Source organism: Barbus barbus, assembly GCF_936440315.1.
Source record: "Barbus barbus genome assembly, chromosome: 48".
Lineage (NCBI taxonomy): Eukaryota > Metazoa > Chordata > Actinopteri > Cypriniformes > Cyprinidae > Barbus > Barbus barbus.
In genome coordinates, this window is record NC_136726.1 from 16,631,255 (window position 1) to 16,644,905 (window position 13,651).

General features: G+C 34.8%; 1 protein-coding gene across 1 annotated transcript in view; it reads right to left on the reverse strand.

Annotated features, from left to right (window-relative positions):
• Positions 1–12,911, reverse strand: part of LOC306866353 (cytosolic carboxypeptidase 4-like) — a 153,620-nt gene extending 140,709 nt beyond the window's left edge. Inside the window, exons 1-5 of the mRNA XM_079411511.1 lie at positions 12,215–12,911; positions 6,841–6,904; positions 5,167–5,313; positions 1,922–2,053; positions 101–194 (exon numbers count right to left, since the gene is read on the reverse strand). Coding sequence (XP_079267637.1) covers positions 101–194; positions 1,922–2,053; positions 5,167–5,313; positions 6,841–6,904; positions 12,215–12,265 — 488 coding nt within the window. The 5' untranslated portion in view covers positions 12,266–12,911. The remainder of the gene's footprint in view (positions 1–100; positions 195–1,921; positions 2,054–5,166; positions 5,314–6,840; positions 6,905–12,214) is intronic.
• Between the last annotated feature and the right edge of the window lie 740 nt (positions 12,912–13,651).

Consider the following 13,651-nt stretch of genomic DNA (forward strand, 5'->3'; position numbering starts at 1 on the left):
GTAATGTAATGGCCAGCACTTTCAGCGCACAGAACCGTTCTTACTCTCAGGAAAGATCAGCATACGCCAATGACGCACCCTCACAACATGTGATACTCACTTGATGGTGCGTAGGTGCTTGGTGCTGTGTGGAGATATAAGCCTGAAGACCACATCCAGCCCTCGGTTCTTCCCCAGCAGATCGGCCGTGGTCACTACAAAACCAGATATGTGAATAACACAACAATAAAAAGTCTTTGCAACATTGCTGAACCCAACATTACTGAAAAGATTGCATTTCATAGTGCCATATACTGGATCCCCTGTGAAGCTTGTGCAGGGACCATCGTTCTACACAAGGATACACTCAAGAGGGAATTTTAAGAGACCACCGAACCCAAACTTCACCCTTATAAACAAGGCATGTGCCCAGATGATATTTCTCCTATTAATACATTGTGCTTGCTACAAGGCTAGCTAGCATCATAAACACTGACAGTCGCTGTGGTGTCCCAGGGTACACAGACTGTACGTGTCCCAGGGTACACAGACTGTATGTCTAGTGTTTCAAAAAAAAATATATTTCAACTTTTATGATAAAGCATAAAAGACTTTTGGATGCCTTTTCGGAACGGTGCATTTCTCACGGTCACAACCTAAGAGCTGTACTCCCTGCACCGGTATCATTCACAGGGTAGCTGTCACATAACTGATAAACAGACCTCACATTACATACTGCAAAAACACGACTGCATTTGAAATAAAAACCAGCAATAGCCGATTTGCATTATATGGCCGATTAGCCGTTATCGCATTTACCACCGGTGGAATCGCATACAGAGAGTAAATCAAAGGTGGAGGCCAACATCCCCCTGCCCCATGCAGAGCAATATCACAATATATTCTCCTTTAAGCTAGATACGAATACGGCGGGTGCATAATTACTGTAATAGTGGAGTTCTAGAGCAAACGGCACAATAAGTGCTAACGCTTGGTTTGCCATTTCACCTGAACACTTTATAGCTGGAAATGTGTTATGAAAGATGGGCAAATAACTACAGATACAAAGAATAGAACTGATGTGCATCAAAAGAAGCTATTTTATGGGAATTATATTAAACCACTGAGGTACACAAGTAGACTGTAGAGTCGGAAATGATGAAAAATGGAACTAGACTCTGTTTATTATGGAACTGGATTGTGAAATGCAATGCGTTAGGGAGCAACTAGTGAACTAGAAAATTATTTTACAGTATATGCTACTGTTTTACTTTTTTTTTTTTTTTTACTTTTTTTAAAGAAATGAATTTTTATTCAGCAAAAGCACATTAAATAGATCAAAAGTGACACATAATGAACACAAAATATTTTCAAAATAAATGCTGTTCTTTTGAACTCGCTATTCAAAGAATCCTGAAAAAATGTATCACAGTTTCTACAAAAATATCTGTAGCAAAACTGGTTTAAACATAATAATAATAAATGTTTCTTGTGCACCAGATCAGCATCTTGGAATGATTTCTGAAAGAGCATGTGACCCTTAAGACTGGTGTAATGCTGAAAATTCAACTCAGCATCACAATAATAAATTACATTTTGCAACATATTATAATAGATATTATAATAGATCATTTTCCCACCATTTTACTCTACATTTTTCAAATACTGCAGCCGTTGCAAGCATAAGAGACTTCTTAAATAAAGAAAAGAATAATACCAAAAATAATATCTTATTAAACTTGAACAGTAGTGTATGATATAGTTTTTTTTTTTTTTTTAGTTAGCTTTAACATTTATACAGTCAACCTAAGTGAGATTCATTCATGCAAAACTGATTGAAAACCCACTGCGTTTGACTCATATAAGCTATTTAGCTTATTTGACTGCATCTCATCTACTTTACATCATGAGCAAAAATGAACTGATGTGAGATCTGACTCACCAGAGGAGCAGAAGACTCTGAGAACCCAAAGACAGGCCGCGGCTCTCCGGACGTTCTCTGTATTCTGCCGCAGCAAACTCAGAACCACCAGAACTGCATCTTCCTTCTGTGCTTTCAGACCAATCTGACGATCTGAGGAAAATAAGAACATTATGTCTCTCTTTGACATTCAGAAAATGTGCATTTGTAACGTCTTGCTTTGACAGTGTTTTGCTCACTACAGGATCTGGGAAGGCAAAAATTTTGAGCTGTTGGCAGTTGCGATGAAACAGATTGCTTTGGTTTGGAGATCAAAACCACGTTCGCTGGGATGTCTAATAGGGGAAATTGGGATATCAAAGGGACAACATCACTTTCAAAATAAAAAAAATAAAAAAACTGAATCATTCTAACTGTGATCCCAAGTGATATATGTGATGAAAAGTTTCAAGTTAACACAAAATAGCCTTAATGTTTTTTTTACAGTGACAGTTATTGTTCAGAAGTTTTGTTGTTGTTGTTGCTGTTGTTGTTTTTAAGCAATTAATACTTTTATTCAGTAATAAATAATTAGTATTAAAATTCTAGAAGATACCAAAAGCCAATATATATATATATATATATATATATATATATATATATATATATATATATATATATAAAATATAAAAATAGTAACTTTTTCAATCCTCTCCTCCAACAGAGACAATTTTTCCATAATCAATTTCCAATAAACCGAAGCTAACAGATTTTCAATCATACCACTACTCACATTAGGGAAGTCAAATGGGTTTCAAAAGCAGCTTTATGTTGAAGCAAGAAAGTGAATTAATTAGCAACCAGTACATTATTTCATTTTCTCCATCTGTGTTCCACAAAAGAAATAGTCATACAGATTTGGAACAACATAACTGTGAGTAAATGATGACAATATTTTTATGTTTTGGTGAACTATCCTTGTAAGATGAGAAAAAGCAGAGTAACGAAAACACTCTAGGATTTTACAGTATTTCCATACAGTACATCAACTATTTATGAATCTGGAACTAGTGCAGATCATTGCACCATTTGAAACAGACAGTGATCTATGCTTTGTAAACGCAAATGGATTATTGAAAACTCGGTGTGGGGTGGACAATGCTGTCTATAAAAACCCACCGCCCAGAGAGGAACGCAACAGAAACCATTCAAACTCAACATCGCACAGGCACACCATGACTACAGACGCTTACAAAAAATTCCCGCTTGCGAATTAATTTACGCTCTCAACAGATGGAGTTTGTTTTTAGACAATTTGTCTAAATGGCAAAGAGACACGTGAAGATGAAGGAAAACATGCCCTGCTGGTTTGACTCAACCTGTTAATGCCGGGTTTCATTTGGACAGACATCAAAGTGCAAGAGTGGAACGCTGACAGACACAAAATCCAGCGAGGGATCAAACTCTCGCTTCTTAAGTTACACAACATCTAAACACTGACTGTGCCTGTGCTCAGACGGCGACCTCTGACCCCTCAGGATTGAGGGCTTTTACCTGACCCAACAGCGACCCTACACATGCTGTCTGCACCCTCAGACGAGATGTGATTTATGGGCATTCTGCACATTAGAGACGTCTATTTTTGACGAGGTGCTATTTATAGCAGTCCAGCAATGAACTCAGAAATACTCAGCACTGAAGATGATTAAATTATAAATCATTATGAGAAATCCAACTGTCTCCTGCAGTGTGAACCACTTAAAATGAATGAGCTAAAGAGGAAAACGTGAAACTGAATTGGAGTTGAACTAATCTGAGGGCACTACACTGTCTCTTAATCAAGTTCATGGAGCCAGTTATTTTTTTCAGTTCACACTGAAAGCTGAAATGTTGGGCAAAATGAGAAAATTGCAGCCAATCAGAAAATATCTTCAGCTAAAACGGAAATGCTGTCATTACTATTTATTTACCCTCATATTTCTACAAACGCATATTCTGTTTGTTTGTTTTTTTCAAGTGGAGATGTTAAAAAATATTTAAGCAAATTTAAGTCACAATTCATTACTTGTTGCTATTAATATTTAAAATCTATTTTCCATAGGTGAAATAAAGCTGAAATAAATTAGAAATGCATTATTAAAAAAACTTTGATATTATATATATATATATATATATATATATATATATATATATATATATATATATATATATATATATATATATATATACTGTAAAAAAATTGTTTCAAAAAGTTGTTTCAACTTAAAACAATTTATTACCCCGCTGATTTAAAATTTTTTGTTTAGTCAACTTGAAATTTTAATTTACTCAATGTTAATTTAAGGGACAACTGGAATATTTTAGTTGACTAAACAAAAATATTTAAGTCAGCGGGGGTAACAAATTATTTTAATTTGAAACAACAATTTATTTATATTTTTACAGCCCCCAAATTCAGCATTCAAGGAGTGCAGATATTTGCCCCAAACACAATGAAATATTTTACTTTTGTGAAACTTTGCTTGTTTTACTCTGGTTGAGTCTGCATGCTGCTTGATGACACACAATAGTTCATAAATAGGCTTCTCACTGTAAAAAGTGATAAGTTGACTTAACTTAAAAAAATTGAGGAAACTCGTTGCCTTAAAATTATTAAGTAATTAGTTCACTTAAAAAAAAAAAAGTTAATTATTATTTACTTAATTATTTTAAGGCAACGGGTTTCCTATTTTTTTTTTTTTAAGTTAAGTCAGCATCACTTTTTACAGTGTATATATATTATATATAATATATATACACATTTTAGAGTGGCCTTTTATTGTGGCCAGCCTAAGGCACACCTGTGCAATAATCATGCTGTCTAATCAGCATCTTGATATGCCAAACCTGTGAGGTGGATGGATTATCTCGGCAAAGAGGAGTGCTCACTAACACAGATTTAGACAGATTTGTGAACAATATTTGAGAGAAATAGGCCTTTTGTGTACATAGAAAAAGTCTTAGATCTTTGAGTTCAGCTCATGAAAAATGAGGGCAAAAAGTGTTGCGTTTATAATTTTGTTCAGTGTATGTATGTATATATATATATATATATATATATATATATATATATATATATATATATTCATTCTTTTTTTGCATTTGAGTTGTTCTGAGTAGCTCAGAGAAAGTTTACCTGTTTTGTCACCAGTAAAATAACACCATCATATTCAAATAAAATAAAAATGTTGTCAATCATTCCTTTGTCTCCTCCCCTTCTCTCCTAGCCCCGCCTCCTCATCACTCACCTCGGTAGCCCACCTTGGCCAGCAGGTGCAGCAGCGGCAGTAGGATGGTGTAGTTGGGCGTGAAGCTGCGGGCTGAGTTCACCAGAGCCGTCAGCAGGGCCTCGCTGCCTCCTTTCGATATCATGTGATGAATCCGTCTGTCTGTGCCTACAGGAAACAGCCGCCATCATTTCACAAAATGTCAAATTTAGGCTGATAACAACTCGTACGCCAAGCGGCGGTGCCATCTTTGCCACTGGCGTGCTATCGCAAGATGATGTCTGGGTTTATTTTCGACTTTCTCTCAGAACTTATGAAAATTCGCGCTGATTAGAACTTTGTGCTGGAGGCTGGCGAATAAATTTGGCTAATTACTTTGCAGTGAATTAATTTCAGATTACAGGATTAGTATAGGACTGTTCCACCTCTACAAGAGTATTATTCGATAGATTTGTTGGTGAATAATAGACAAGTATAAAGCCAAGATATGGAAATAAATAGCATTGAAACAGCTGAGTTTATATAATTAGATCCTGGGAGAAATGTGAATTGACGTCATGTCTCCTTTCACCAGTATGTTCAATGTTATTAAGACTGCTTTAAAAGATTTGGTTTTGAAGGTAATGCCTCTGGATTATTGTGGATTTTCAGCATTTATTTTTTTTTCCTGTCTTCTCAAAGTGTCCCGATATAAATCAAGTACTTGATTTACTTTTGTTCACTTAACAGACGCTTTTATCCAAAGCAACCTACAAATGAGGCAAAAAATATTCATTTTTATTTTTGTATTTTTTTCCACACAGTACACAAATTGAAATGCACATGAACAAGTAGAGAGTAATCTTTAACTGGACATGGGAGTTTCTTCACAGGTCATTTTTAGTGTTGTGATTGACTTATCTGTATAGTTGTGATTGTCGTATCTGCATTATGTAGCAGGAACAACATTTTATAATTCTTTTAAATAAAATGGTATTATGGTATGGTATTATAAAATGGTATCTTTGTTTAAATAATTTCATAACTAGCATTTTTTTATATTATAAATACACAAAATACACACAAATAGCAATATTCACACATTTTGCATATTCAACAGGATGTTTGGAAACGTGTTATTTGTTTTGTTTTGTTTTGTTCTGTTCTGTTCATGTCTCATATTTAGAGTCCTTAATAACCAAAAGTTGTAAATAACAAATTTTGTACAATAAATTAAATTGACCTGTGTTTAAGTCTCTCTTTGTTTAGATTATTATAATTTAAAATGTATTTAAAAAATATAATTATACTATATTATATTATATATTTTTGGCAAAATCTGGATTCAGAACAAAGAAAAAAAGAAAAGCAGAAAAAATAAATAGGTGAAGGTGCTTAAAAAGTTTTGCTAAAGTTTTGAAAACATGCTAAAAAAAAAATCAAAACCATTTTAGACCTAAATCAATCAAATAAATAAAATTTTAATAATAATTTAAAGAATATATAAAATAAATATTACAAATAATGTCAAATCTTTTTTTTATATTTCAACAAAAGTTTAAATATATGTTAGCTTCATACAAATCAATCCCTAGGACATACATGTGCCCAAAGTTACATAAGTGGTTTGCGGCTTTATTGGACACACCAAGTGGTTTCACTCCTCCTGCAGAGATGTGACAGAAAACATTTGGCTGTAGAAAACGGGCGTCTCACCTGCTGACAACAGTTCATCCAGGACGTTGATGATGTTTAGCATGCTCTCGATGTCTCCAGCGTTCTGAAAAGAGAACAGAAAGAGCAGCATGCTTAAAAGCTCAAGCTAACCTCTGCATTGAGACTTCCTATAGCAACCACACAAAATTTGGCTCAACAACCACAAAACAATCTAAGCAACTCCAATAAAGCATTCACCGATGACATCACTATTCACGCCCCATGTGAGATATAAGTGTTGAGTGCTTCCTGGTATTCACACAATGCTGGAATAAAAATATTCCAGCATTGTGTCTGTTTTCAGAATACATTGGGACTGGTACCCCGACGGGGACCCGGAGCCCCGTGGTTAAAAGCAGCAGCAGTTGACGGGTAGGCGGTCGGGGGCTGTAATCCTCAGAGAGGGAACTCCACAGCTGGGGATTCAAGCTTCAGCTCTCATTATAGGGCAAAAACGACAGAAAGAGAGAGAGAACACAACATTGTCCTGCTTGCATCTGTGCTGGCCGTGTCTTTCTGACAGTAGCCATTGAATCCTATTAGGCATCTCCATAGCCAACTGCACCGCAAACAGATGTGTCTCGCCAGGGAGCTGACACTCTTACCCACATTAGTCAACTGACAAAAGAGACCAGTGTCAGCAGAGTAGTCATACATGTACTTTAAAAGTCAATGGGGCTAGTTTCTGTGGGTGTGTTTCTTGTTTGCCTCTATTATAATAGATGCTTTCTGGGCACAGTGTTATTTTAGTATTATTTACAAACTATTATAAAAAAAAAAAAAAAAATTAATTAGCTTTTATTTTTGTTTTCATTTCAGTTTAAATTAGTTTTATATGGTTTAGTTTTTATGGTCTATTAGTTTGTTTATTTATTTCTACATAGCTTTTATTTATTTTTATTGCATTTTTAGTTTTGGTAATTTTACTACTTTAAAATCTATCTATCTATCCATCCATCCATCCATCCATCCATCCATCCATCTACAGTAACTATCTATCCATCCATCCATCAATTACTAAAAATGATTTTGGCTCTCTAGATATGAGAAGAACATACTGCATGACTTATTTTATTTTTGTAAAAAATGACTGCAAATTTAGAATTTTTTTGTTTGTTTGTTTGTTATAAAAGTGTTTAAAATCAACCTGAGTAAGGGAAAACATGATTTCAAAAATACATAACATTAATATTTAATCCTTTTAGATGAGCAGTGACTATTTTTTTAATTCATTAATTAAGTGTTACTTCACGCAAGCTCCCAAATCTCATTTGTTTTCACATACATTCAAATATGGCACATCAAAAAGTTTCATATCAGGTTTGTTATCAATGACTATTTATGGGAATAATTGTATTTCATGTCTTGGAGACCAAACCAAGAGTGTTACGTCTTGATGGGACACATTTTAATACATGAGAGCAAATTTAGGAGAAGATTTTCAGTAAATTATGATTTAAATGTTAGACTTCAGAAGAGTCTAAAGGACGCACATGGGTTGTATAGATCACTTTTATAACATTTTATGGTACTTTTTGTCATTTCTAGAGCACAGCAGTCCTGTTTTTTTTTTTTTCTTTCATTATAAGCTAAAGAGCCAGCAAGACATTTTGTCAAGCAAATCCTGTTGCATGGCAGAAAGAAAAATAATAAAACTTGTAAAAACCTGAGGGTTAGTAAATGATTTTTGGGTGAACTATTGCTTGAACTTTATTTCAGAGGCTTTTTTGACCTTTATGAAGGCATCATTTTTCTAGAAGCATAAAAACACACATATTTATGCCAAATTTCTTAATTAAACCAATGTTTTATTCAAAATCTCTATAACTATGAAACATAAAATAGAAAAATATGAAATGTTAACGATACAGAACAAATTAATTCAGTGTAAGGACATTTTAGCCCTCCAAATTTTACTTCTATAGGGCAGTTTTGACACACTCTGTGGCATTTTCGCTCCATATACCCCCGTTATTTTTTGCCCCTGAAGGTGACTGGTTTTAATGAAGAAACCACAATTCACTGAGGATGAACTTTTACACTAGTAGAACGGAGCGTGTGCTCTTTCTTGGAAATCGATGGCCCCGTCATCACCATCTGGGCTAATTCCATACAACCGTGTTAATTACTCAACATTAATGAGTGTGACTAGCATAGAGAGCCAGCTGGCACATCATTAGAGCATTATTTGCCCAACAATCTTTTAACAGAATAATCCAACGATACTTGAAATTATGAGTGATTACATCTAATTTGGTCCGGCAACACCTGCCAATCGGAAGATGGAAGTGCGGTAATATACTCACTAACCACTTGAAAGTGAAACATTTCATATCCCCATTCGTTTTTAATACTCTAATGACGAACATTGACTACCTCTCAGTGCACACCATTAACTTTTAAGAGGGTGACAGGAGCGCGCCGGGAGAGCTTTGGCTGGGAGCCGGTCCTTTGAGGCCAAACAATTCTGAATAGCGCAGGAAATCTATTAAAACTTATTCTGACACACCTTCAAAATGATTTTGTACATCTTAGACACCAAAGGCAGGACCTGGTGTGCCTCTGTAAGTCATACGAGAGCTATAAAACAGGAAGGAAAAAGCAGAGAAAGAATATGAAGAAAAAAACTAACTCCGACACGGCACCCTGAGCGTCTGTGTCAGTCTCAATTTGAATTAGCAGGAATCCCATTTCAGGCACCAACAACTCCATGTCAAGGACAGTGAATTTGGGACTTATTGCTACATTTGATGCCAGTCATGGCTGGAGGAAGGCGACACGCTGGCTGTGGCTAATCGTGAGGGTATTACTAGCTACCCTTGTCAGTTTGCGTTGTAATAAAGGAGTCAATTCTTCAGAGCCGAGGCCACATGGCCAATGCCAAGCAGCTGCAAGGATCCTTACTTGAACTGACAGGACAAACGGAGGCACGTTTTTTGCCCAAACAGGACAGCTTTTTTGTTTCACTTTCAAAAGTGCTTTATGATATGGGATCTAGGGTACACTAAAATAGGTAAAGTTGCCATAATGGGTTTAGGGGCAGAAATCCATCAAATCTATATTTCAAAATAATAATAATAAAAACATTATATAATCAGTTACTTATTACAATATCACTAGTAATAATTATACTAAATATTCAAAATATAAAAAAATGTCCAGTATTGAAATTAATAAAAAATAATATCACAGTATTTAAAAAAACAAAAACCTGAAATTGAGATTTATACATGAATAAATTAATAAATAATTTAATAAATAAGCTGAACAAATAAGCTTTCCATTGATATATGGTTTGTTAGGGTAGGACAATATTTGGCTGAGACACAACTATTTGAACACCTGGAATCGGAGGGTGCAAAAATATCAAAATATTGAGAAAATCCCCTTTAAAGTTGTCCAAATGAAGTTCTTAGCAAAGCATATTCCTAATCAAACATTAAGTTTTGCTATATTTATGGTAGGAAATTTACAAAATATCTCCATGTAACATGATTATTTCCTTAATATCCTAATGATTTTTGGCATAAATGAAAAATCAATCATTTTAACCCATACAATGTATTGTTGGCTATTTTTATATTTTAGTAAAGACTACGATGTAATGGATCAGAACACTATACTATACTATACTTAAAAAACAAAACAACAACAAACAAAAAAAACTAGTGAGCTTTTATAGGATTTTGATTAAGATCATTTGCTTCAACAATAATATTTAGATATGCACTCAAGTCTATAATGTTATTTGTTCTCTGTCCCTTTAAAGCAGTATACATTTTTCCCTCTGGTGAGATCAGAAACCTTTTAAAGTTTGCGTTTAATCACACTGAGCTCATTGCTGCACTTGTTTCCTTCCAAACTACTTTCCACTTTTCCTTACAATGCTGTTATTGGCATAGGGGAATAAATCTCATCTTATGGTTTTCACTCTCAATTAAGCGCTTTGACGCGTACACTAAATAATTTCTGCCCTTCTGAGTTTGATTTTCATGCAAGAGGTAGAAAGTTATCGGGAATTCGGCACATCGCCCTCCTGCGAGCATATAAGGCCCCCGCGGCTCATTGGCAGCAACTGATATATACAAATCACTGATATGAAATCAGTCACCGTAAGCTGTGGAAGTAGATAAAAACCACATTTAAATGTACAATTTGGGTATATGAGACATTTTGTGAGTGCAACCAATCTGCTCAAAACAGATATGGAAAACAATAAACAACAACAAAAAAAATGTTTACTGGTCTATCTTTCATTTTAAACCAACAATAACTATTATATTGATACTTGCAGTTATGTTATTACTGTTTCTCTCAATGGTTTGAATAAAACACTACCATTATTAATAACATCAATAATAAACAACATCACAATCAAATCTGCATATACATGAAGTCAAATGTATTAATTTCTCTAGAATATTTTATTCTGACAAATCATGTTGATCATGGCATTCTGCAGTGAAATGTACAAAATACATTTACAATGCAAAAAATAAAAATGCTAATATTGCAAAATGAGACAAAATATGCCTCGTGCTTGCGCATCAAGAATCAGTCTGAATTTAAAAATACACAGCGTTAATGGGAAGACTAACTCAAAAAAGAAAGTAAGCAACAAAGTTATTATTTAGTAATAAATGTAAAATGATTAAAAACACTAACTTGAGATTCATTCTTGGCTTTAATAAAAATAATATTAATTACATTTTAATGTAAAAATATAAAACAGTATCTCTCTCTCTCCTTTTTCCGATAGTGTAAGTAATGTTTGGTCCATTTATTTATACAAATATTTGTTGAGAAAGCGTTCTGCTCCAAATACCATTAAACTAATGTTAAAGTGACGTCAGTAGTAATAAGCCGTTGTATTTTATATGGAGCGGCTCACCTGGAGATTTGACAAGATTGAACACTTTTATGGGAATATATTCAATCAAATCTGCAAAAGGTATATTTCTAAAAGGCAATCACAACTAAGCGTTTACATGATGCTCCCTCTAAACCACTAGGTATTTGTATAAATCCAATACGCATGCCAATTTAGTCTAGCGTAAGTCTTCTTAGTATTTCAATTTCAATCCACAAACACCATCTAAACTTCGAGTGCTGCATTCCATCGTGCAAATTAACGTAAACGTTGTTAAACTCGCCTCAAGTGGGGTAAACAAGTTTATATTAACCGCCGGCTACTTTTTATGGTACTGAGAGACCATGCCATTTATCTTTCTCACTCAGCACATGGAAAGTGTCCTGTATGTGTGGGTAGAGTTCCCAGCGTGCCTGCCTGCATCTGTGGGCCGTTCCTATGCTTGACGTGTCAAAGAACGTGAGAGAATCCAGATGCACTTGTTCACAAACAATGCGTGCTTACCTGCAACGTGCTGAGAAGGACCTCGAGTCCACTGGAGCTCGGCGCCGCCATGGTGGGCCTTGATCGTGCTGAAGAACGGAAAGAGGAAGGAGAAATGAAAGAGAGGTTAGAGTGACACAGAGGCAGCACCTTCTCCCTCTGCGCTTTAACAAGACAGACTGGTACAGTTAAAGCCGAGAGGGGTTCAGCTTGTCGCCTGAAACTCTATCTCCCTCAGATAAACCCGCGGGCTGCTCCACTTGTGCACGGACATTGAGATGAGGCTCCTATTAAAAGGGCCTGACGAGACACAGGGATTAAACCAAGCTGAGCATTTCACAGGAGAGAGGACACGGCCTGGAGGGATGTCAAGAGGCTGAGGAATCTTCTCATGTGGGTGTGTGTGTGAGATAAAGAAGAGAAGTGAGCTAGAGTGTGTGTACAAGCGTGAGAGAGCTAATATAGTCAAGCTGTGCTTAAACATGGCCTGGCACTGACATTATCAAGATGATCTATCCCCTGAAATGAATCTCGACGGAGTAAATGAATGTGATTAGTGTGGGAGACACACTCACAGCTGTGTTTTTGTTGCCATTCCAACTATCAGGGAATGGTGTCAGAACTTTGGCTAATGTTCTGGCAAGGTTCTCTCAAAGTTAAAGGCTCTCCCTCTAACATTACTAGAATGTTAGATGGTCTTTAATAGCGTTCTCAAAACATTAGTACAAAAAAAAAAAAAAAAAACGTTATTTAGAGACTGTTCATGGAACTTTTTGTTTGTTTGTTTTGTTTTCCCGTAACGTTTTAGTTAGACATTCCGGATGTCTTTTTAACGTTACTACTTGTTTAAGAACTTTCTCCTTTTAAAACATTTCAGAGAACATTCAAAAGCAATGCTACCATAATGTTTGCAAAAGGGTTTAAATGGAACATTCCCTTAATGTTTTCTAACGTTCGCATAACCAAGAAAAAGGGTTTTAAAATGTTTAAAAGCTGGACGTTTTAAATTTTCAGTGAACATTCAGAAACAATGTTTTCATAACTTAATGAGACCATTCATAGAACCTTAAATGTTATGTGTATATATGAAGAGTTCATTTGCAAAAACAGCTCAGAAATCATGTTTTTTTCATTGTGCATTCCAATTAATCTCAATCAAACTACAGTTGGGTTATTTTGATTCGGTTTAAAAAAAAATCTTTAAAAAACAGCTAACTAACACAATAAAAACATAACATAATAAAAAAAAAAAAATAAAAAAAAATTATCGGTTTTTACAAATAAACTCTTCATATATATTGTGTGTGTATATATATATATATATATATATATATATATATATATATATATATATATATATATATATATATATATACATACACTCACGTACATACACTTTATGGAACGTCGTCTTTTCTTTTTTTTATGTTTTAATGTGTTTCAGAACATACAGAGAAC